This window comes from Pelophylax lessonae, assembly GCF_965119305.1.
Source record: "Pelophylax lessonae genome assembly, chromosome: 11".
NCBI classification, from domain to species: Eukaryota; Metazoa; Chordata; class Amphibia; order Anura; family Ranidae; genus Pelophylax; species Pelophylax lessonae.
Genome location: NC_138778.1, coordinates 35,163,375 through 35,187,488, shown reverse-complemented (window position 1 = coordinate 35,187,488; position 24,114 = coordinate 35,163,375). Strand labels below are relative to the sequence as shown.

Sequence of the window (24,114 nt, the reverse complement as noted above, 5' to 3'; positions counted from 1 at the left end):
GTACAAAGCTCCTGTGTGGACTCAGAGGACTGGACGGTGTACAGACTGGAGCAGCTGGGAGTGTGGCTTGGAAGAGGAGCCGTGAGACGCCGGGAGGACTTGTGTGCCCGGCGTCCGGCATGTATCGTGGCCGCAAAGAAACACCTGTGGAGATCGCTTTGCAGCTGGGAGGGAAAGTGGTGGAGAGCAGGGGGATTCCAGGCGTAGCTGGCTGGGACCAGAGAGGAGCCTGAACGAGGAGAGCAGAACCCCAGGGCACTGAAGGTTGGAGGAGGTGAGAGGGGTATAACCCCCCCCCCCTTTTTTCTTGGCTTTTTCTATGGACAGTAGTATTTAAAATGCTGAAGGAGTCCTCCCCGCCTCTAGCCATGTGTATGAGTATTGGACTGAGTATTGTCATAGAAGTGTGAAGTGATGAAGAAACCATAGAGCAAAAGATCAATTTGAACTCCGTGTGCTGGGCGTACAGAGAGCACTGTTAGGAGGAGACTAAAGAGAGACATGCACTACAGATTCTCCCTATTGTGATGTTTTTTCCCATTTCATACAGATGAAGACTAAATAAAAGGGGTATAATCTTGGCAAGAGTAAATGATCAAGGAGAGAAGGAGAGAAGAGAAAAAATCTGTACAAATATTTAAAGACCCCCACAATTGTTAATATATTACTACTACTAACCATTGGTGCCCTGGGGATGGGTGGGTGGACTGAGATACTCATCAGGTGAAGGGGGCGAAGAGGAAATTAAAAGTAAAGTCAACTATTGTATGTCTACCATTAAAAAAGCTGAGGCCTGATATAAGTACACCCCTTGGAGGAGTTTGGAAGGGAAACCATCTAGAGGACACAGTATATCGTGTGATTCCCCCTGTTACCCTCCAAAGTATTGGGAATAAGAGGAGAGTAAAAGTAAAAAGTTAAAAGTAAAATCTAAATGGATATCACAGAGATCTTCGTGAAAACAAAAGACCTCATAAGTACTGGGACTAAACGCAATAATCAGAACGGAAGATAGTAAACGGGATTATGATGAGAAATAGACCAGCAAAAGAGGGGGGAGGGAAAACTGCAAAAGTAAGTGCAAGTCCTGGGACTATTAAAAAATATATGACTCTGGAGTAAGTAGGGGAAAATGTGGATGGTGAGAGACAGACAGGGACTAAACCAAAACAGGATACAGAAGGAAGGCCCAGAATACAGAAAAAAACAGAATACAGAAGAAAAGGCCCAAAACCAGAAAACAACAGGGAGAAGTACAACAAGTAGCCCTAATCTGTCTAAGTCTGAAATGGCAAAATCTGAAATGGCAAAATCTGAAATGGCGGAGATGTTTGCTAACTCTCTATGAAAACTGAGATGGCAACCTTAGATGAGGATTTAGGCCAAATTTTGACAAGTGTAGAAGAAACTCAAGGCATAATAGATAAACATGCAAAAGAGATAAAATCAGTAAAAGAGCAAATGAGGAAGATGTGGATAGACCAAAGAGATATGCTATAAAAAATGAAGATCAAGAGAAAAGAAATAGGAGAAAAAATTTGAGAATCCGAGGACTTCCAGAGAAGGGGAATGAAGAAATATTGGAAGAAATGATTGAAACGGTGTTTAATCCTCTTGTAGGTAAAGCGATAACTGAAAAAAATTGAAATTGAAAGAGTCCATAGGATAAGGAAACCACCGAATCTGCCTAGGGAAATACCAAGAGATGTCATAGTAAGATTCCACAGGTATGAGGTAAAAGCACAGATATGGGAGAGACTAAGGAGTAAACCTCCTTTAAGAAGGTGTGGACATACAGGTGTTCGCGGATGTATCACAAGAAACCTTGGCCAGGAAAAGGATTCTTAAACCTCTGGTGGCGCAATTGAATCAACATAATATCCAGTATTTCTGGGGATACCCGGCTTACTTGGGAGTAAGGAAAGAGGGGATGATAGTAAAGCTAAGGTACCCAGAGGAATGGAAAGATGACCCCGCTCTACAATGGTGGAGGGGATGGGGGAGCTAGGTGAGCAGAGTCAGAGCCTGACCTCGGGGTAAAAGTCGAATTGAGGTGGGAGGAAGGTATTCGACTAATGGGCCCTATTAGGTTAGGGATTCATAACCCAAGGGTTGGGAAACATCCTTATAGAAAGGCGGCCATTCCTGCTGTTTGACAGAGCTCCTTTCGGTGTCCTTTTAGAGGTGTCTCATTCCCAAGGAACATGCCCCGGTATAGTGTGTCAGATTGGTAGTGGAGAAGTAGGAGGAAGAGGAGACAGAATTAAGAAAGAGGAGGGAAGAAATATAGAGGATAGTACAATAGAGAGATGACAGCAGTAAATTTTGTTACATATGCAGCAGGTTTTCCAGGCCTGTGGCCTGATGTGCGTCTGCCATTGTTACTGGTTACCTTTCCAGCCCATGTGAGCTGTAGCCCTGGGTGTGAAGACTGAGACATGAACCACTCCAGCATATTTGTGTTGTTGTTTTATTGTAGATAAAAGGGGATGGGAGAACGGAATGAGTGGGATACTCCTTTAGGCTTCAACTATGTACACTTGGGACTTCGTGCCTGAAAAATGCCTGTTTGCGCTTCCTTGACTTCCTGGGACTGGACCCCTCTGTCTCCGCAGGCTCTCGGCACACCGGATCCCCTCAGCTCAACTCAGCACTCTCTGGATTCTCAGACGACACCCCGAGACATCCTCTTCCCTCAGACAGGAGGAGAGACAGCCGCACTCTCCATCCTGGGACTCTGCTCCCGCCAAAGACATCATGTCATTTGTCACCCCCAAACTTATACCCACTCCCAGAATCCTTTGCAGCACAATCTGCCTTCTGGGGTAATTACAAGCCTGGATGTGTCCCCTGATTGGGTTTCCTCCACCGCCCTATGAGAAGCCTCTCACAGGAGCCAGTGGGGAGACTTCAGCAGGCACACCTGGAAACCATGACACCCTAAATAATAAATCACAGCCCTGCTGTTAGGCAGACAAGGCCCACTATACCTTTACCTAGCACCTACCTGTAGGGTGCTACACTCACCCCACACCAAATGAGTCAAAACCCAGGAGTATCCCACAAACCTGGAGAAGGGGAAAAGGGAAAAACGAATTTACAAATAAATTAGCGTGAAAAAATATATCTTTACAATCTGCTGTACATATATGATGATATAAGTTTAAGGTGCATGAGAACTGATGCACCCCCCACCAAATAAACTCACTTGGTGGGGAACAACAAAGAAAATACATTATAACATCCTGACTGTCTAACTCTAAGGTGGTCCCACCTGTATAGTGAAAGGAAGCAAATGTTAGTCAATCTCATCACATCACATAGCAATCACATCACATATCTAACTAGCTGAACAGTTGAATGGAAAGACCCTCCTTCAAAAATACAAGGGCGACCTTTCCACTCCCTCCCAGACTGCCTCTGCCAACCAGTGTCTTGACACGCCGGGTCCTCCTTAAACTTGGAAGAACTTGTCCCCTAACACTAGCTGTCTAGACAGAGTTCTCTTTGTTGAAGTGAAACACAGCGGCCTCTGCTGTCCCTTTGAGCACTTCAGTGAGGAAACAGGGCAGGTCAAAGTATCTCATAAACCACAGTCCTGCTAAGTCAGGGAAACATCACAGGGGTCCAGCAGGGCACCCCACACCAAAGTTCTTGGACACTCACGAACTTTGTAACTTGTACCAACATCTTCATCTGTACAGACTGTGGATGAAGTCCACACAGCCATTTGTAATCCACAGAAGGCCTGGCCCGATGGCCCAAAAGACCTAGCACACAAATAACTTCCCAAAAGTCCCGGACCCGATGGTCCCAAAGGCGTGACATTACAGTACTTGACTTTGCAAAAAGGACCCTGGCCCGATGGCCCAAGGGGTCTGGTTAAACTCCTAATACTTTTCAACTTGGATTCAGTATCATATCATATCAAAAAGTTTCCTTGGTCAGTTGTAGAAGCCAGCCGGCCACACAATTCTTTTTCTTTTTCGCTGCTCCTCAACTCCTCCTTGCTTTCAAAGAACTCTGACAAACTCAAATGTAATACTCTGGGTGGAGTACTTGGACATACTCCCCTTGTTCATTTCTGACCCGGATGGACCAAGCATGTCTTGACCCATCCGGGCGACGGACTTCCACTCTATCTTTGTAATTGGAGCGTCCGTAGTACCACTGAGCTTTAACTTTAGTAAACTTCTCCTTTAACCCTTCCTCCGGAGAGTCCCTCAGCTCAACTCAGTACTCTCTGGATTCTCAAGCGACACCCCGAGGCATTCTCTTCCCTCAGACAGGAGGAGAGACAGCCGCACTCTCCATCCTGGGACTCTGCTCCCACCAAAGACATTGTGTTATGTGCCACCCCGAAACTTATGCCCACTCCCAGAATCCTTTTCAGAACAATCTGCCTTCTGGGGTAGTTACAAGCCTGGATGTGTCTCCTGATTGGGTTTCCTCCACCGCCCTATGAGAAGCCTCTCACAGGAGCCAGTGGGGAGACTCCCCCTTCAGCAGGCACACCTGGAAACCATGACACCCTAAATAATAAATCACAGCCCTGCTGTTAGGCAGACAAGGCCCACTATACCCTTACCTAGCACCTACCTGTAGGGTCTTACGCATATAATGTTAGGGGCATGAATTCACCGGAAAAGAGACATAAAATCTTAAAGGAAGTTACATATTTGGCTGCAGATATAGTACTTCTCCAAGAGACCCATATTATCCACAAATCGAATGTAAGGCTATATTCTCAAGACCACCCTCTGTGGTACTATGCAGACTCTGGGAGGAAAAATCAAAAGGAGTTGCCATTGGGTTGGCTAGAGGGGTGAGGTTCTCCTTGGAAGAGAGGATGACGGACCCAGATGGGAGATTCCTCTTTTTGAAGGGGAAGCTATTTGAAGAGGAGGTTACTCTAGCCAATGTCTACTGCCCCAATAAAGACTGGGAAGGCTACTTAGGGAAGATATTGGGGAAACAAATGGACTTCAGGAAAGGGGGTGTGATTATGGCCAGGGACCTCAACTTTTGTCTAGACCCAGAAGCAGACAGCACTTTGCGTGTTCAGAGGAGCAGAAATACTCAGTTAAGGAAGATTAAGAAAAAAAAATTTCAATGTCAATTGTCAGACATCTGGAGAATATTGCACCCGAAAAAACTGGATTTTACACTCTGCTCAGCTGTACACGGGACATATTCAAGGATCGACCATATAATGATTGAACATAGATGGATAGAAAGGGTGATTGGGACGAGGGTTGAGGTGAGAACCTGGTCAGACCATGCTTCTGTCACAATGAGGATGAAAATATCAATAAGGCAAACTAAAATGAGCTACTGGAGAATAAATGAGGAATTAATAAGGGATAAAGTGGGGGGAAAGGAAATAGAGAATGAGCTGGAATTATTTTTTCAAATTAATGCGAAGAAATTCCAAAAGATATCCTATGGGAGACACACAAAGCGTATATACGGAGAATTTAAATTTCTAAAGGGGTACAAAGGAAAAAGGAAAGAACTAAAAATAAAGATAGACTAATAAAAGAGATCTTTGAGTTGGAACAAAAGGATAAGAGAACACAGGAAGAGGAAATATGACATACATTAAAGTTAAAAAGAGATGAATTAAAGGAGTTACTGGAACAGGAAACTAGACGGTCGTTTAATAAAATAGCTAAAGAGAGAATGCAGGAGAGTAATAAAATTAGAAAAAAATCTGGCAAGGATTCTAAAAAAAAAAAAAAAAAAATCAGTTAACTTTATAGATAGGATAAAGGGTAAGAGCGGGGAGATGGTGCATTCGACGACCGAGATAGCGAGGGAATTCCAGAACTATTACGGAAAACTATATGCAGTAAGTGGAGAGAACAAACAGGCAATTTAAATAAATAGAAGTGAGAAAATTAAGGAATATCTGAGAGAAGCGAGGCTGTCTAAAGTGGACGAAGAAAAACAAGCAAAACTAGAAGCCCCGATTACCGAGGAGATAGGAAAGGCCATAAAAATACCATCTCAGGAAAGAGCCCAGGGCCAGATGGTTTTACAATTAATTATTATAAAAGATTTAGAGAACTACTGGTACCAAAATTAAAGTGTTATTTGAATGGTCTAGGGTCCCAGTTCGAGATGAGTAAAGAGGCTCTTTTGTTTTTTGAAAGAGGAGAAAGATTCTACACTGTGTTCGAGCTATAGACCCATTTCACTCCTAAATGTGGATACAAAACTTTTTACAAAAATATTAGCAACAAGGATGAAGGGGCTGATGACAGAATGGGTGCATAGTGATCAGGTTGGATTCATCCCAGGGAGACAGGGAAGGGACAATGGAGTAAGAACTATTCTTCTAATGCAACAGATGATAGGAAATGGGCATTCGGGATTGATACTGTTGATAGATGCCAAAAAAGCATTCGACAGGGTCAATTGGGAGTTTATGCTAAGAACTTTAGAGGAATTAGGAATAGGTCCGAGGATGATGGCTTGGATAAGAACAATATATAGTCACCCGACATTAAAAGTAAAAATTAACAGGACATTGTCAGAACCATTTGTAATATATAATGGAACAACACAGTGGTGCCCCCTATCGCTGATACTTTTTGTATTATCATTGGAACCCCTCCTGGCAACAATAAGGGAGAGCCCGGATGTGAGGGGGGTGGTAGTTGGAGAGGTAGAGCATAAAGTAGCAGCTTTTGCAGACGATGTGTTGCTTTACGTCTCCAACCCTAGGATAACCTTGCCTAATGTGATGAAAATCTTGAAATGCTACGGGAACCTATCTAATTTAAAAATTATTCCCTCTCAGTCAGACATTTTGAGTATTAAAATGAGTAAACAGGAGGAAGATGGATTAAAAGGTGAATTTCCTTTTGTGTAGAGAAAGTCAGAATTGAAATATCTAGGAATGAAATTAACATCCACCCCCAGATAAAATGTGCAAGGTAAATTATATACCATTATTAAATGAAATAAGAACAGAAATTACTTTAACGTGACTTTAACGTGGCACTTCACCCACTCCTCGACACCTCTTCTGGTACTACATCACTTCCTTTTAAGGCATTGAAACAGATTAATCTAGAACTCAAAAACTTACTTTTACACGACTCATGGCGCACAATGTACCCGTCAACGAAGGATTATACATTCTTCTCCCCTCCCCATAACAGATATTCACGAATCGATTACCTATTTCTCTCACAAAAAGACCTCCCCCTATTAAAGGCAGCCACAATAGAACCCATGATACTCTCAGATCATCATCCAATCTCGCTAACTCTTTCCTTCCCAACTGTCAACACACAATCAAAAACCTGGAGACTAGACCCCTCTATCCTAACTGCAGGATCAGATATACAACTCATTAAGAAAGAAATCATTGACTTCTTCGTGGATAATGACACACCAGACATCTCACCTACTACAATTTGGGAAGCACACAAATGTGTTATGAGAGGGAAACTGATCTCCCTCAAAGCAAACAAAAAAAAAGCCCAACAAGCCAAAGTTAAGGAGCTTATTGACAAAATCAAGGCTCTTGAGGCGACTCACAAGCGTTCACAAGCGCAACATACCCTACAAGATCTCATACTCACTAGACAACTCCTACAACATCAAAACGAGACGCAAATTCATTCTTCAACAAAAGCTATTCTATGAGTTCGCAAATAAGAGCAGTAGCTACCTTGCAAGGGCCATTCAGGCCAAAAGAGCAGACTTATCCATCCACACCATTAAAGATAATCAGGGTAGGCCTCATACCTCGACGCCTGCGATAGCCTCTCAATTTGAAAGTTACTACTCGTCCTTATATAATATACCTCCCTCACATCCAAGCCCCGACAAGCTAATTCTCATAAACAACTTTCTACGAAAACACTGTCCAACACCTATATCTGAAACAACGTCCCATTCTTTAGAGAGACCCATAACACAGGAAGAGCTTAAATTAGCTATTAAACAACTCAAACCTGGTAAGAGCCCTGGACCTGACGGATTCACAGCCCCGTACTACAAATCCTTTATAGATAGCCTCTCCACGCCTCTTCTGAAAATGTTTAACTCAAGATCCCTGCCCGCCCTCCGCCCAAACAGACTTCTTGAAGCCCAAATCACCGTAATACCCAAAGGAGACAAAGACCCCACATCTGTCACGAACTATAGACCAATTTCCTTGCTTAATGTGGACATTAAATTATTTGCAAAAATCTTAGCAAATAGACTCCTCCCCTTATTGACGCATATCATCAACAAAGATCAAGTGGGTTTTGTTCCGGGACGGGAAGCCCGGGATAATACTACAAAGGCAATTAATGTCCATCATTGGCTGACGTCTTCCAAAATCAAGGGGTTCATGCTATCCTTAGACGCGGAGAAGGCGTTTGACAGGTTGGACTGGTTGTATATGGCTCAAGTTCTAAAACACATAGGAATCCAAGAAAAGATGTATAACTTTATAATGTCCTTATACTCCTCTCCATCGGCCAAGGTACGTGTCAATGGCCACCTGTCAGATGCCTTCTCCATTAGCAATGGTACAAGACAGGGATGCCCTCTTTCTCCCATCCTCTTTATTCTTACTCTAGAACCATTTCTTAGATCCCTTGCTCACAACCCAGACATACACGGGATACAAATTCAATCCCACACCTACAAGATAGCCGCGTTTGCGGACGATATCCTGCTCTTCCTACAAAAACCTCACCTAACCCTTCCAACGCTGCTCCGAGAATTCCAGCTCTTCCAGACCATATCCAATTTCAAAATAAACTTTTCAAAATCCAACGCCCTAAACATATCCCTACCACCTGAAACGATTACTGTATGCAAAAAAAATTTCCCATTCCAATGGAAGTCTGACGCAATTAAATATCTCGGCATCTTTCTACCAACCAAACTTTCAGACCTTTATAGTATGAATTTCCTCCCAGCTCTTAAATGTATTAAAGATGATGTTAAAAGATGGAGCAAACCCCATTTCTCATGGTTTGGCAGAGCGGCCATAATTAAAATGAACCTTCTCCCACGTCTCCTATACTTACTCCAAAATATTCCCATCAGACTTCCGTACACATTCTTCCAATCATTCAAATCCCTTTGTCTACAATTTCTTTGGGACAAGAAACGCCCCAGATTACCATACGACCTCTTGACCAAACCCAAAAGTTTGGGAGGCATTGGCCTCCCAGACTTGAAGAAATATTATTGGTCATGCCATTTGACTAGAATCGTAGATTGGTCACTACATGAATCCACTAAGGATTGGATAATGATTGAAAATTCCCTCTCCAATATTCCAATTCAAAACACGCCTTGGATATCTAAATCACTCATACCACAAACTCTGAAAAGGCACCCACTAATTGGCACAACTTTACAATGCTTCAGAGAAATATGTCGGCACTCTGACATAGCGTCAAATCCAGGCCCCCTAACCCCAATTACATTAAATCCTGAATTTTCACCGGGAATGTCACCTGATTTCCTCACAAATATATGGCCCAATACCCAAGTAAGAACTCTTCTTTTTTACACAAACAACATCTTACGGGATAGACTATCTATCAAATCAAGCATTGATGGGTCTCCGATTCCCCTCTGGCAATATTTTCAAGTACGCCACTTCTTGACATCGCTTAATAGGAATGGAGCACTTGCCAGAACCCCAACACCCTTTGAGACATTATGCATGAAGAAGCCTCCACAAAGACACTTGATTTCTACCACCTATAATATGCTCTTCTCCAATTCACAAGCACTGACCAACAGAATTACTTCTGCATGGGAATCAGATCTTAATCTATCCATAACGGAGGAACAATAGGGTAACATCTGTTTTTTCACTCATAAAAGCTCCTTAAACGTCTCCATGCAGGAAAGTTGTTATAAAGTGTTGACCAGATGGTATAAAACACCTACCCTCTTACACAAAATCTACCCTGACATTCCTCCAGTATGCTGGAGATGTACCAAACATCCGGGCACCCTCCTTCATATTTTTTGGTCATGCCCCAAAATCCAGCCGTTCTGGAAACAGATACACGATATAATCCCAAAAATTTCTAACACTCGTATAGAATTCTCCCCAGCTGCCTACTTACTACACCTCTCAGACCTCCCTTCTCATAGATACAGAAAGACCCTCATCCCCCATCTAATCAATGCAGCAAAATCCTGTATACCTATCCGGTGGAAGTCGCAATCCCCCCCGGTAATATCAGAATGGATACGTAAAGTTAACAAAATTGCAAAAATGGAGGAGTTAATCTCAATATCAAGAGACTCTATAGACAAATATGCCCATACATGGGATCCATGGATAACATTCTCCAACTCGGATATCTTTTTGAGACTTACTAACTAATTGATCCGAATATCAACACTAACACATACTTTTCCATATACAAAACGGAATAAACATAAGCTCCAAATTGACGACAATACACAACTATAAACCACTACTGAGAAGGTCCAGGGTCTACCGACCACGTGACTACTCGAGATAACAGACGAAATCTCTCCCACTCCTAAACATGGGAGGATAGTGGGAGGATTTTCATTCCCCTTCTCTAACACAGATAACATATATACTTGTAAAACAATGATCGACACATCAAAAAATAGGCCTTCGATACCCTTTGGTCCTTTATGGGGACGGAGATTGGGGCGGATGCCTAATCCCTTCCAACAACTCCCCTCATTCCTCCCGACCCCCCCCTCCTCTCCCCTCCCTTCCCCCTTCTTCCACCCCCTTCTCTCCATGAACCCTTATTTTCCCCACCCTTCAATAGGTTCAATTTATTTCACTCAGGGGAGGGCCTGAACCTCTCGCCCGTGAGGCGGGGGAGGCGGGCCATCCCCTGCTTAACCCCACCATACAGCAAAACAATGTAACATATGCTTCAAATATAGTGAACAAGGATATTATGAACACCCCCGAACCATTTGTCAAAACCATTGTAGACTAAAACTCTTTTCACACATGAGACAGAAATAAAACAAACAGAGACGCAGCAGTCTTTATTCCTCGAAGCACAGTTCTTTTCTTCCCCTACTACACATATGCCCTACCCAGGCATCACTTCAGTCAAAAATCTGTTTTTTTTTTTTTTCTTTGTTTATTTCTCACCCAGTTCTCCACTCAAGTTGTTAGGAGATTAACTTGTATGGACAGAAGTCAGATGCAGAAAACACGCCAGCATTACTTGCAAGTTGATTATACTCACGTGATTCTATATTTTACTTTGTTTGACAGTAGATTACTGTACTAGCTAATATTCTTGTTCCATGTTCTTCAAGTTCTCATTATTGAAAGTTACCAAATGTTGGATTTCAGCAGTTTTAAAGCTGTATGTGATTTCTTTGATATTCAATAAAAATATTTTGGATGAAAAAAAAAAAAAGAACAGAAATTAATAAGTTAGCAACTCGGGCCCTGTCGTGGATAGGAAGAATAAACATTGTAAAAATGTCTATTCTCCCAAAAATGAAAAAATGGTGATCACAAAATGTGATAACCTATAGCGCTTGCTGAATAATACCTAAGTGATGAAATTACAACACTTCTATGACACAAAGTGATAATAAATAAATAATGTGCATCTTAAATACTAAAAATTATACAATGGATAATTCATGTGCACAAAAAAATATAAATATATATATGATAAAAACAGTCCTCGTAGCAAAATATCCACCACAGTGAATGTTGGTGATGAAAATGATAAACACTGTGAAATATTAAGGTGAACAGTCCAAAATTATTGCATAAGGTGCAAGTGCTTCTTCCTTTTCTTCCCTAGATATCCCTTCACCGTGGAAATATATAAATTGCAAACTCACCAGACGGTGTGGGTCCTATATGCCTTACGGCATTAGGACCATTCGTGCTTGAAAAGATCCTCTCCAGGTCCGGGTTCGCTCCCCCTGGAAATAGAAGCCGTCCCTCTGCAGTACCACTCCACTACAATTAGGCTTCAAACACAGGTATATCCCCTCCAGCCAAAAATGCGCCTCCTTGGGATAAAGCTCCCCCTGCAGATCACCTCCAATCACGGGTGTATAACAAGGGAATAAAAGCCGGATAGTGCGGTATTGTTTTCAAATGGTTTTAATATTGCACACACCCCGTACACTCCAAAAAATATAAAAATGATATACAGTCCCAGTGAGATGATAAAAGCAGGTGATAATACATCAAAGGCTCAATAAAACCAACTGGTAAGGCAAACGTGAAAAAAATAGTCCATAAAATCCAAAAAAACAAGCAAACAGGACCGTCATACACGTGAGCTGCAAGTGGAGAGCGGTAGTTCCTGGCTTGCGGTCCACTAGAGCCCGTATGACGTCACGACGTGCGTTCCACCTAACGCATTTCGTCATTGGCTAGACGTCTTCAGAGGTGGAGTCTCACGTCTGGCCCAGATCTTTTATATTGGAGCTGCCGCTCTCCACTCCGCCCCACTCCGCCCATATTTTCTACCCGGAACCGGACGCAAGTCCGTGTCCCCACACTAATAATTCTACATTAATGAGCTTTATTGTTCCTATATTGCAAATTATATCATTATACAGAACTTATCCTTACTCCGGATTTCATACTTATACACTTGCATAATATCGTACAATCGGCTATCTATCATAGGCATATCTCAATACATATTTATGCAATATCATGCCTTACGGTGCCTGAAACTCTTATAAGTTATAATTGCAGATAAATTGGGATATCTATATATAGGTCTATTTATTAAAAATACTTTTATTAAATAAGGTAAAATACTACATCAATAAATATGGATAATTAATAAGGGGTGGCTTGATATATAATTAAATATTATTTTTAAAAAATATTATTTTTAAAAATATTCGTGGACATACAAATGTGGTTATTTATAATTTCTATATAATATATATTCTCCCAAAAATAGCTTATAAGTTTCAAATGATTCCAACCCCAGTCCCCCAGACATTTTTCAAGACACTGAAGTCATTAATAACAAGGTTTATCTGGAAAAATAAAAAACCCAGGATACAATATGCAGTATTAAGTAAAAGTAAAAAACAAGGAGGATTAGTGGTTCCAGATTTCGGAAAATATTATCAGGCCTCAGTACTCTCATGGGTGTAAGAATGGGGTAAAAAAAAAGTGAAAAATGTTGGATAAAATTAGAATGCACTATGAGTAATACACATTTGAGAAAAATTATGTGGATACCTCCACAGTATAGAAAATGTAATCTAAATACACATATAATTACACGTCAGGCACTCAAAATTTGGGATGCAATACATAAAAAAGAAAAATGGAAATATAATTCACAGTTAATCCCATTGCGGGACGCATTTTTTTCCACCATAGGTGGGTAAGGTTTACGGGAATTGGATTGGAGAAGATGCACGGTTAAAGGATATTTTTGTAAATGGGAAAGTGGGCACCTTTTTGGACTTACAACAAAAAATGAATTGGAAAGTAGATGAGTGGAGATACTGCCAGTTAAAGCATTTTACGGAATCACTGCCACAGCCTCTGAGAGGAGAAAAACAGTTACTCCCTTTTGAACAAATGTGTGTCTCAGAAAACGTAATGTCTAACATCTCAAATATATATAAAATTTTGGTGGCAGCGATGGAACCGGCAGTACATCCATTCATAGAAAAATGGGAAAGGGAACTGGGGACACGGGGGGAGGGTTTTCAATTAGAAAAGAGTCTGAGGCTGGTTCATAGTTCCGCAGTGGATATTAACATAGCGGAAATTAACTATAAATGTATTGCTAGATGGTATAATACTCTGGACAAAGTATATAAGTATATGTTGAAAAATGTAAAGTAATGCACTTGGGTGCCAGAAACCAGAAAGCAAGCTACTCACTAGGGGGGAACCTCTGGGTGAGTCTAGGATGGAAAAGGACCTGGGGGTGCTGGTAGACAACAGGCTTGGCAGTGGCATGCAATGCCAAGCCACTGCAAGCAAAGCCAACAGAATACTGGGAAGCATAAAAAAGGGGATTCACTCCAGAAATAAAGATATTATTCTCCATCTCTACAAGACTCTGGTCCGGCCACATCTGGAGTATGCTGTCCAGTTCTAGGCACCGGTCCTCAGGAAGGATGTGCTGGAACTGGAGAGAGTCCAGAGAAGGGCAACAAAAATAATTAGGGGAATGGAGGGCATCAGCTATGAGGAAAGACTACAAGCACTGAACCTATTCTCTCTGGAGAAGAGACGATTGAGGGGGGATATGATATCAATGTACAAATACTGTACTGGTGACCCTAGCATAAGGAACAAACTATTCAGAGAAAGGGAATACAATAAGACACGTGGCCACTCACTAAAACTAGAGGAAAGGCGGTTTAACCTTAAAATACGTAGGGGGTTCTTTACTGTAAGAGCAGTAAGGATGTGGAATTTTCTTCCACAAGCAGTCGTATCAGCAGGGAGCATCGATAGTTTCAAAAAACTATTAGATGGGCACCTTAAAGACCACAACATACAGGGGTATACAATGTACGGTTAACAGCAAACACACACACACATTATAGGTTGAACTGGATGGAAGGATGTCTTTTTTCAATCTCACTATGTAACTATAAGTATCAGCCTGAGAGCTTGCAGTATTGCTGCAGGGGATTTAAGGAATTAGGTTCAATGTCGCATATATGGTGGGAATGCCCAAAAATAAAAAAATATTGGAGGGAAGTGATAGCTCTGATTAAAAAAAAATTAAATATAGAGATCCCTGAGGACCCGTTGTTCTGTCTGTTTCATGGCACAAAATGCTCAGTAAAACAATATAAGAAAATATTAATTCCACATTTATTGAACGCAGCAAAAGGTCTAATTCCTTTAAACTGGCAAAAAGAAGAGGCCCCGTCGGGAGGAGAATGGATTAAGAGGGTGGAAAGAACAAGAAGCCTGGAATATTTGAGGTGTAATGGAGAGGATGAGATACGGTAGGAGAGTGGATGGACATTTGGGAAGGATGGAGAGAGTTTAAAAGAACGCGGGAATATGCGGCCTTGGGAGGAGGAGAGGAAGGCAATTTGGGATATGTAGGGGGGGGAGTGGTAGGGGAGGGGGGGTGGTAGGTAAAAGGGATGAGAAGTAGGTTTGTATCTCTCCTGTGATCGTTTTTATTAATGATGAATTTATGAATGTAATGGTAGGTGAAAATTTATGAATGTAATGGTGAAAAATGGATGTATAATTTAATAATTTTGGAAAATAATAAAGAAATATATATAAAAAAAAAAAAAAAGAGAGAGAGAGGGAGAAGGGGCCCAGTAAATATGTAATTTACTGGAATCTTCCTTTCATGAATGAACACAGTAAGCGATAAGTACCAATCACTTTTGTGTCCATTCAAAGCTAAAGCATAGTAAACGGTGTTTACTATGCTTCACTTTGTGAATGGGAAGGAAGCCTCTGAGTGTATCCTAATCATTAATCTGTGCTGCTGAGGCTGCAAAGAAAGGGACTGATAAATCTATGTCTTCAGTCACTTTCATCCAGGAAGGGGGGGCCCTGTCTGGTAATCTGCACTTCTGTGTAGAAAGGGGAAGACACAGGGGTGTAACTACAAGAGTTGCAATTGCATCCGGGCCCCATGCTCCAGGGGGCCTGTGCGGCTCCCCTGTACACCTGGATAGGAGGGGTGACGGGGGCAGCATGTAGTGAAATCACTGTCCTCCTTTTTCCACCTGTAGCTGCAGGAGGAAAATGGAGGAGATTGGTTCCTCTGTATGCTGCCCCCGTCACTCCTCCTATCCAGTTCACTTGTGTTCTGCTGTCTCTGGGCCTCTGTGTGCTCCCCTGGTCCTCCCTCCAATGTGCTCCCTCCCCCTCTCCTGCCGGCTGCTGCAGGGGATGTGTCACAATAGAGAACCAGGAAGGGGTCAGTAAATATGTAATTTACCAGCTCCTTCCTTTTCTGAATGGACAGAGTCATAGTCAGTGACATTGTAAAAAAATAAAATAAAATGACAAAAAATAATACAATTAAAATACCAAAAAATAAAAACTACTGACACCAGTGGGTGAACTTCCAGAATCGCAAAGGTCACACTTGCCACCGGCCCCTGGCATTCCACCACCTTGGGGAGGCCCCAAGATGGCATGAAGGGGGCCCACTGCAGAAATGGTGAAAGGGCCCACTGCAGGACCGTAATAACCCATATGGAAGAAAAATATATTTCCAATATATTTGGGGAACAATTTTTAGAAATATATTGAATATGGCCAAAATTGTAGCATTTCAAATATATTTCCAATATATTTTGGGGAAAAAAAATTAATTTTTAAAAAAATATATTTTAAATATATTTTTCTTCCATGTGGGAAAGGGCCCCGCAATGAGAGAAAAGGGCCCCAGGATCAGTGGGAAGAGTCCCAGGCTTGAAGGGAAGGGCCCATAGGCGTGCGCAGCCTATTGCATTAGGGTGTGCACCCCAAAGCTCAAACACGCATGCGTGTATATATATATATATATATATATATATATATATATATATATATATATATATATACACAGTATACTGTATATACACACTTTGTACACATACACTATATATATATATATATATATATATATATACACTTGTCAAAAGTATTGGGTATTGCCTTTACACACACATGAACTTTAATGGCATCCCAGTCTTAGTCCGTAGGGTTCAATATTGAGTTGACCCACCCTTTGCAATTATGCCAGCATCAATTCTTCTGGGAACGCTGTCCACAAGGTTTAGGAGTGTGTTTATGGGAACGTTTGACCATTCTTCCAGAAGCAAATTAGTGACGTCAGGCACAGATGCTGGATGAGAAGGTCTGGCTCGTAGTCTTTACTCTAATTCATCCCAAAGGTTTTCTATCGGGTTGAGGTCAGTTCCTCCACCTCAAACTCGCTCATCCATGTCTTTATGGACCTTGCTTTGTGCACTGGTCCACATCATTTGGTTGCTGGGGGATTATAGTGTGGGCTGTTTTTTAGGGGTTGGGCTTGGCCCCTTAGACTCTTAGGGAGTCAGCATACCAAGACATTTTGGACAATTTCATGCTCCCAAATTTGTGGAATGGCCCCTCCCTGTTCTAACGTGACTGCGCACCAGTGCACAAAGCAAGGTCCATAAAGACATGGACTTAGCATGGGTGGTGGAAAATTAACTTCAAGTGCAATCATTTACATTATAATAGTAACTAAAACATATAAAATTAAGTGTAACAATCTAAAAAATAAAAATTCTAAAGTGCTCTACTGGTGTGAACCTTCCAACTAAAAAGTTTTTGCACTTAAGTTAAATTGTATGGCAAATATCTGTAGAGGGGTTCCACCATCACTGCTAAGTTTTGAAAAAGATGTATGCCTTATTTTCCTTTTGATGTGTATTACAGGGGAAATTACATGTGAGGCACTGATATGGACTGATAGGCAGCACTAATAGGCACTTGTTCTCAGCACTGACTGGCACTGATGAGGCTGCACTGATGGGCACTGATTGGCAGCACTGAGAGGTGGCACTTATTGGCAGCACTGATGGGTACTGATAGGTGGCACTGATAGGCAGCACTTCTGGGCACTAATAGGCATCACTGATGGCTACTGATAGGCGGTTTTGGTGGGCACTGATTGGTGGCACTGATAGGAAGCACTGATAGGCACTGTCAGATGTCACTGATGGGCACTGATGAGGCGGCACTGATAGGTGGCACTGATGAGGCAGCACTGCTGGGCACTGATAGGTGGCACTGATAGGCACTGATGAGGCGGCACTGCTTGGCACTGATAGGCACTATTAGGTGACACTGATGTGCACTGATGAGGCGGCACTGGTGGGCACTGATAGCACTGATGAGGCGGCACTGCTGGGCACTGATAGGCACTGATGAGGCGGCACTGCTTGGCACTGATAGGCACTATTAGGTGACACTGATGGGCACTGATGAGGCGGCACTGCTGGGCACTGATAGGTGGCACTGATGAGGCGGCACTGCTGGGCACTGATAGGCACTATTAGGCGACACTGATGGGCACTGATGAGGCGGCACTGCTGGGCACTGATAGGTGGCACTGATAGGCACTGATAAGGCGGCACTGCTGGGCACTGATAGGCACTATTAGGTGACACTGATGGGCACTGATGAGGCAGCACTGGTGGGCACTGATAGGTGGCACTGGTGGGCACTGATGAGGTGGCACTATTGGGCACTGATAGGTGGCACTACTGGGCACCACTTATGGACACTAACAGGGAAGAGGGGGAGTTTCACATTCAGCAGACAGTGAGACTTGCAAGAAGCGCTCAGTCTGCCTGCAGAAAGAATAGGGAAATATGAATTCCTCTATATGCAGCTTCACCATCCCCCTCCTATCCAGCACACACACTTGGGTAATGGACACTCACCTTCTTCCCGCCGAGGCTCCGCCCCCTTCTTCCCGCCGAGGCTCCGCCCCTTCTTCCCGCTGAGGCCCCGCCCCCTTCTTCCCATCGTGGCTCCGCCCCCCGCTAGCAGCACGGACTGATGGAACTGCAGCTGCCTTCACCCTGCGATGTGGGATCTCAGAGCACGCCGGCTGACACCCCCCAGGGCTTGCCCCCCCCCATTGGTACACCACTGTGTGTGACACTTTCATGTATGTGCTGCTTTCAGGGAGAAAGACCAGCTGTCAAACACCAGCCAATGATTGGGCTGCTTAAGAAAGGGGCGGAGCCACATAAACAAAGCGGCCCCCCAGACCCATCCCATTGGCTGGTGTTTGATAGCTGTTCGTCCCGCCCACCCCCGACATCACCCCTGAGTTTTGACTGCTCGTCTTTCCCCCTGCAAGCAGTAACATTACCTAACAGTGTCACACACACACTGAGCGGCTCTGACAAGCCTCACTATCTGCTGGAGCCAACAGCACAGCCGCCTCTCCACCAAGTATCTCACTACCCTCAGTGCCAAAGATGGAGATCTGGCCCTACACTAACAGACACAGGGTGATTAGGGTGTGCCCAGGCACACCCGGCACACCCCGTGCGCACGCCTATGGAAGGGCCACGGCCAGGGGTCTGGGGGGCCCTTCATGGTTTCTTGCATCGGGGCCCTGAAGGTTCTAGTTACGTCTCTGGGAAGACAGTAGATATACAAGTAAAACTTATGTAGGAGGATTTTTTTCATCTCTGTGTATCATCTGAGGCTGTTCACTTTACTAAGTATATGTGAGGATTTACAACCACTTTATTACACCATGTACGAAAGTGTGACATTCATCCAAATAATGTTTTATAAAAAGATCCAATGTTATATTGACAAGATTTTGACAACATTCTGTTCCTTATTAAGTAATTATATAATAGTTAATCCTATAATAAAAATACTTTATATCCCCTTACAGGTCTCAAGGACAGAGAAGGAAATTCTTTCCGAAAATCTATGTTACAAATTTTGGGACTCAACAAATCGAACTGCCACAAGCAAGTTCAAATACTTATCAACAGAAGTCAGCCATGTGGTCATAGCGCTGGCAACTGTTACCTGCGTGATTGGATTATTCACTAACTCCATTGTCATCTACATGACCAGCTTCAAGATGAAGAAGCAAAAATCAAGACTCTGGTTCCTGAACTTGGCAGTGGTAGACATCTTATTCCTGATGACCACTCCTATGAGACTGATGATTTTACTGTCAAAGACCTGGACCTTGGGATCACATATTTGTAAGCTGAGCCATTTTGCCTATGTGTGTAATATATACTGCAGCGCTTTCCTTATCACAGCTATATCTATCGATCGTGTCTTGTCAGTGGCCAAAACCTTGTGGCACCATAAGATCTTCTCCCAGCGTATTTGTTTCTGTATCTGCACAGCAATTTGGATGGTGGTATTGCCTCTCGGAACACCAGCCATATACTATAATGATGTAGACATGGTTGAAAATGAGACCAAATGTGCTTTCACCCCTTTTCTCTATGATACTTCGAAGAACAATAGCACTCCAGAAAAAATACTGTTTCTAAGTTTTGCTTCTAAGGCCATAAAAATGACAAGCCAGATGAATGACACATGGGAGCCGGCTGACTTTGTGAGATTTCCGCAACACCGGAACGAGTGTAAAGGCAGCATGTGCTGTGCTGATGACATTTCGGTAGCATTGTACAAAAAAGGACAGGATTTTAGCAATGTGTCTTTTATTCCAATAATAGTCATTGGATATTTCATACCCCTTTGTGTCATGATCCTCTCCAACTTCATTATTGTCCTACAAGTAAGACAATCCCATTGCATAAATACCAGAAAACTATATACATTTATTGTTATTCTCATAGGGGCTTTTGTGCTAACTAAAACACCATTTGCTGTAGCTAAAATCATTTATTTGAAAGCCATTACCGATATGGATATATCATTTATGGAATACATGCGTGGTATAAGGATTATTCTGTTTGTGATAGCGAACTTAAGCAGCTGTTTGAATCCAGTATTGTTTGTGTTAGTGGGTAGTAAAGCCAGGGGTCTATTATTTGAATCTGTATTCCATAAGTGGACAGTTTCATCAAGTTTTAAAAGATCAAATAGATCTGCTGTAAGCCAAGAAAATTCTATCAAGCATTTAAAATAGAAAAAAGCTTTAAATATTAAAGTATAACTAAAGGCAAAAATGTTTTTTTTCTTTTTTTTTTTTTTAGTTTTGGATAGAGTGGAGAGGGATTAGAACCCCTGTCAGTTTTTATTTCTGTCTGTGCCCCCCGTTAAGGATATTTACGCTTTCTATTTATGCTGTTGTACAGGGGAGGACTGAGCCAGGGGGCAGGGGGGCAATTGCCTCCTGGGCCGCTCTGATGTCCTGTAAAAAGGCTGCACCGCTTCTGCCTCAGACATGCCTAAAGGATTCCTGTGAAGAGAAGTAAAAAGTCCCTGCCACTGACCTAGTGAGTACGGGTTGAAGACAAGGACAGAGCGCAGGCCTCCTTCCCCAGCATGGATGGTGTAAAACGTGTCTGAGCAGAGGCCAGTTCCATGCCCCACTGGAGATTCTCCTCCCCTGGCCAGCCCCAACCGAGCTGTCCCAGCTTCCCCAACCACCCCCTGCTGGCCAAATTGGGAACCTGGATTCAGACTGTGAGTAGAGAGTACCTGGAGAAGGGCTTCAGCCTAGAATGGGGGTCAGGAGGAGGACGGGAAAAGGGAGAGTGGGAGGGGGGCCGAGTTGCTGCACAATGGGCCTCTGGTTTGTACTTGCCCCCTGGTCCGAAAGTTGCCAGTCTGCCACTGCTAATGTACCATTATCAAGGGTTGTCCCCAGAAATGTAGTAGAGGGAAAATCTTCCAATGAGGATACTAGTTCTGGTGACCTCAAGGGATTCCCCTGATTGTCTGGGATTTCCTCTCACTTCCTGTTTTGGCTATGGGATAGAAAATGAAGGGAAATCTCTGCAATGGGACACAAATGGTGAAAAAAAAAATCAGACAGCGGTTATAACCCTCCCTTATTCTATCTAAAATGAAAAAAAAAAAAAAAGTTTTGCCTATAGTCCTACTTTAACAATTAGTGCTCAACTCCGGGCAATTAAAAAGCTATTAATTGCAGTGGGACACACTGCAAGGGCTAATAGCACATTTTGTGTATGGGAGAGGGAAGCCCTTAACTTAGCTGATTCTCCACTCCCCTGGAAGGTGGTGCTCCCCAAGGTCCGGCAGTGGACTGTCCCTCAGTGTCATCGCGTCTAATTCAGGACCCTAGACTACTGGAGCGTGGGGGAGAAGAAGCTGTGGGGACCGATGTAGCTGCAGGGAGAGGGATAGCCTAAGCAAACCTTTTTTTTGTTGTTCGTCTAGACCAGGGGTCTCCAAACTTTTTAAATAAAGGGCCAGTTTACTGTCCTTCAGGCTTTAGGGGCAAAATGTGGTAAATGTAAATAGAAAATGTCCTCGCATTACTGGTAGTAAATACTGCCCTATCATTGGTTTTAGCAGGAGGAATAGTGCCCCATTCTTGGTTTAAGCAGGGGGAACAGTGCCCCATGGTTGGTATCAATGAGAGGAATAGTGCCCTATCGACAGAGTCAGTTTGAGGAAGAGTGCCCCATCATTAGTCTTAGTAGGAGGATTAGTGCCACATTCTTGGTTTTAGCAGAAGGAACAGTGCCCCATGGTTGGTATCAATGGGAGGAATAGTGCCCTATCGACAGCGTCATTCGGAGGAAGAGTGCCCCATCATTAGTCTTAGCAGGAGGAATAGTGCCCCATCTATGGTGTCAGTGGAAGGAAGGGTGCGCTATTAATGTTGTCAGTGGGAAGAATGGTGCCTTATATTTGATGTCAGTTGGCGGAAAAGTTTCCCAAGGGCCGAACAGAGGCAACCAAAGAGCCACATCTTGCCCAGAGGGCTGCAGTTTGGAGACCAATGGCCTAGACCAAAATGAGCAATTACCAGTTGCAGTGCAGGCCCAGCTCCTCTGCAAGTGATCATTTTTTTAGTTGCCAAGAGCTTTAACTGCTTGCCGTCTGGGACAATTTTGACATGTTTCACATAAATATTAAAATCAGCATGTTTTCCAAGAAAAGGACCCTCAAACACTATTTACTTTCTGAAAGCAGAGGGCACAGAGAATAAAATGGTGGCTGCTGGAGTTTTTTTATTTGCATGATATTTTCACAGCTGTTTATCAAATGCGCATTTTCAGGAAAAAATACACTTACATGAATTTTAGTGCACACAAACATAATATAAAAACCCAATTTTTTTGGTTAAATATAAAAGATGATATTGTGTTGAGTGAATTGATACCAAACATTCATAAAAAAGAAAAAAAAACTGAAAAAAAAATAAAGAAAAAAAAACACATACTCCAATAAACGTTGTATTGCTTTGGACATTTGTTGAATATTTTAATTCATTTTTTCACGGTGGATTCTTAGTCACTTGATTTATTTATATGTTTTCAGCTCCCTATTTTGTGTATTTGGGATACCAAATAAATTAGTTAATCATGAAGTAGGGCCCTAGAATTATTACTCTCACTCCTAGGTGCACTGCAATTTCTCACGTGTGGTGCACACTCCATTTACATATGTGTGCTAGGCCTATATGTCTGTTTGCTTTTGCATGTATACGTGGGGGGAAGAGGATGCTTTTACATTTTTTTAATTTGTTTTATTTATTTTAATTTAACTTTATTTTTTTACACTTTTTTAAATTGTTCATTACATTTTATTGCTATCACAAGGGGGGCAACCTTGTGATAACTTTCAGGAGTAAGAGGTGCTCTTTTTGGAGAAATCAGGTGTCCATAGAGCTGGGTTAAACATCAACACTGTTGATGCAGCAATCTCTCCAAACTGGAATACACTGATCAGCGCTCACAGCTATTGGCTGCGAGTGCTGATCAGATGCTGGTTTTCCAGCATGTCCTTTCAACAAAAGTCATTCATTAGAATGGCGTCTGTCAGATAGACAGCTGTGCACATTGACAGAAAGTTGACCACTTCCTGCTGAAGCGGACGATTTTTGGCCAGTGTGTACCCAGCTTTAGACCCCTGATGTCTCCCCTGCACATGCACAGATCATGTTTTTTTTAGCTGCTTCCCTGGTTGTAACAGCCGAGAAATGACAGCTCTGAAACTGAAAGTGGCAAAATCCTTGTCGCTTCTGGCTTAATTCATCACAGATATGATGGTAGAATGAATGTTCTTCCATCTCCTCTGAGGGAGGTACAGGGTGACAATGCTGCGGTTTGTGCTGCAGAAAGAAAAACATTGTCACCCTATTACAGTAAGTGGAAAAAAAAAACTGATCTACTGGTAGGATTAACAGATAATAAGGCTATCTTACGGCAGGTGGGGTCCTGAAAAACCATATCATAAGGTATGTTTGGTTTTGCCCATAGTTAGATTTTAAAACAATGGTATAACAGGTGCCCTTCTAATTAATCAGGACTTCTGTAGTACTCACATTTAAATTGGATTTATTATTAAAGTGCATACTTCCCATGAATATATCATATATCAACATTAATAAACAGAAAAACACGCAGATCCATAGCGCCGCTCAAGACTGGTCTCTCTTGTACATGGACATTCTGGGTGCTGGCAATTGTAATCCGTCTTCACTCACAATTAAGAATATGAAA

General features: G+C 42.6%; 1 protein-coding gene across 1 annotated transcript in view; it reads left to right on the top strand.

The window, feature by feature from the left end:
• Nucleotides 1-24,114, top strand: part of LOC309567347 (C3a anaphylatoxin chemotactic receptor-like) — a gene marked incomplete at its 3' end in the record, with an annotated part of 122,129 nt that overhangs the window by 34,921 nt on the left and 63,094 nt on the right. Inside the window, exons 2-3 of the mRNA XM_082272762.1 lie at nucleotides 19,380-20,567; nucleotides 23,585-23,756. Of these exons, the coding sequence (XP_082128888.1) occupies nucleotides 19,380-20,567; nucleotides 23,585-23,756 (1,360 nt within the window). The remainder of the gene's footprint in view (nucleotides 1-19,379; nucleotides 20,568-23,584; nucleotides 23,757-24,114) is intronic.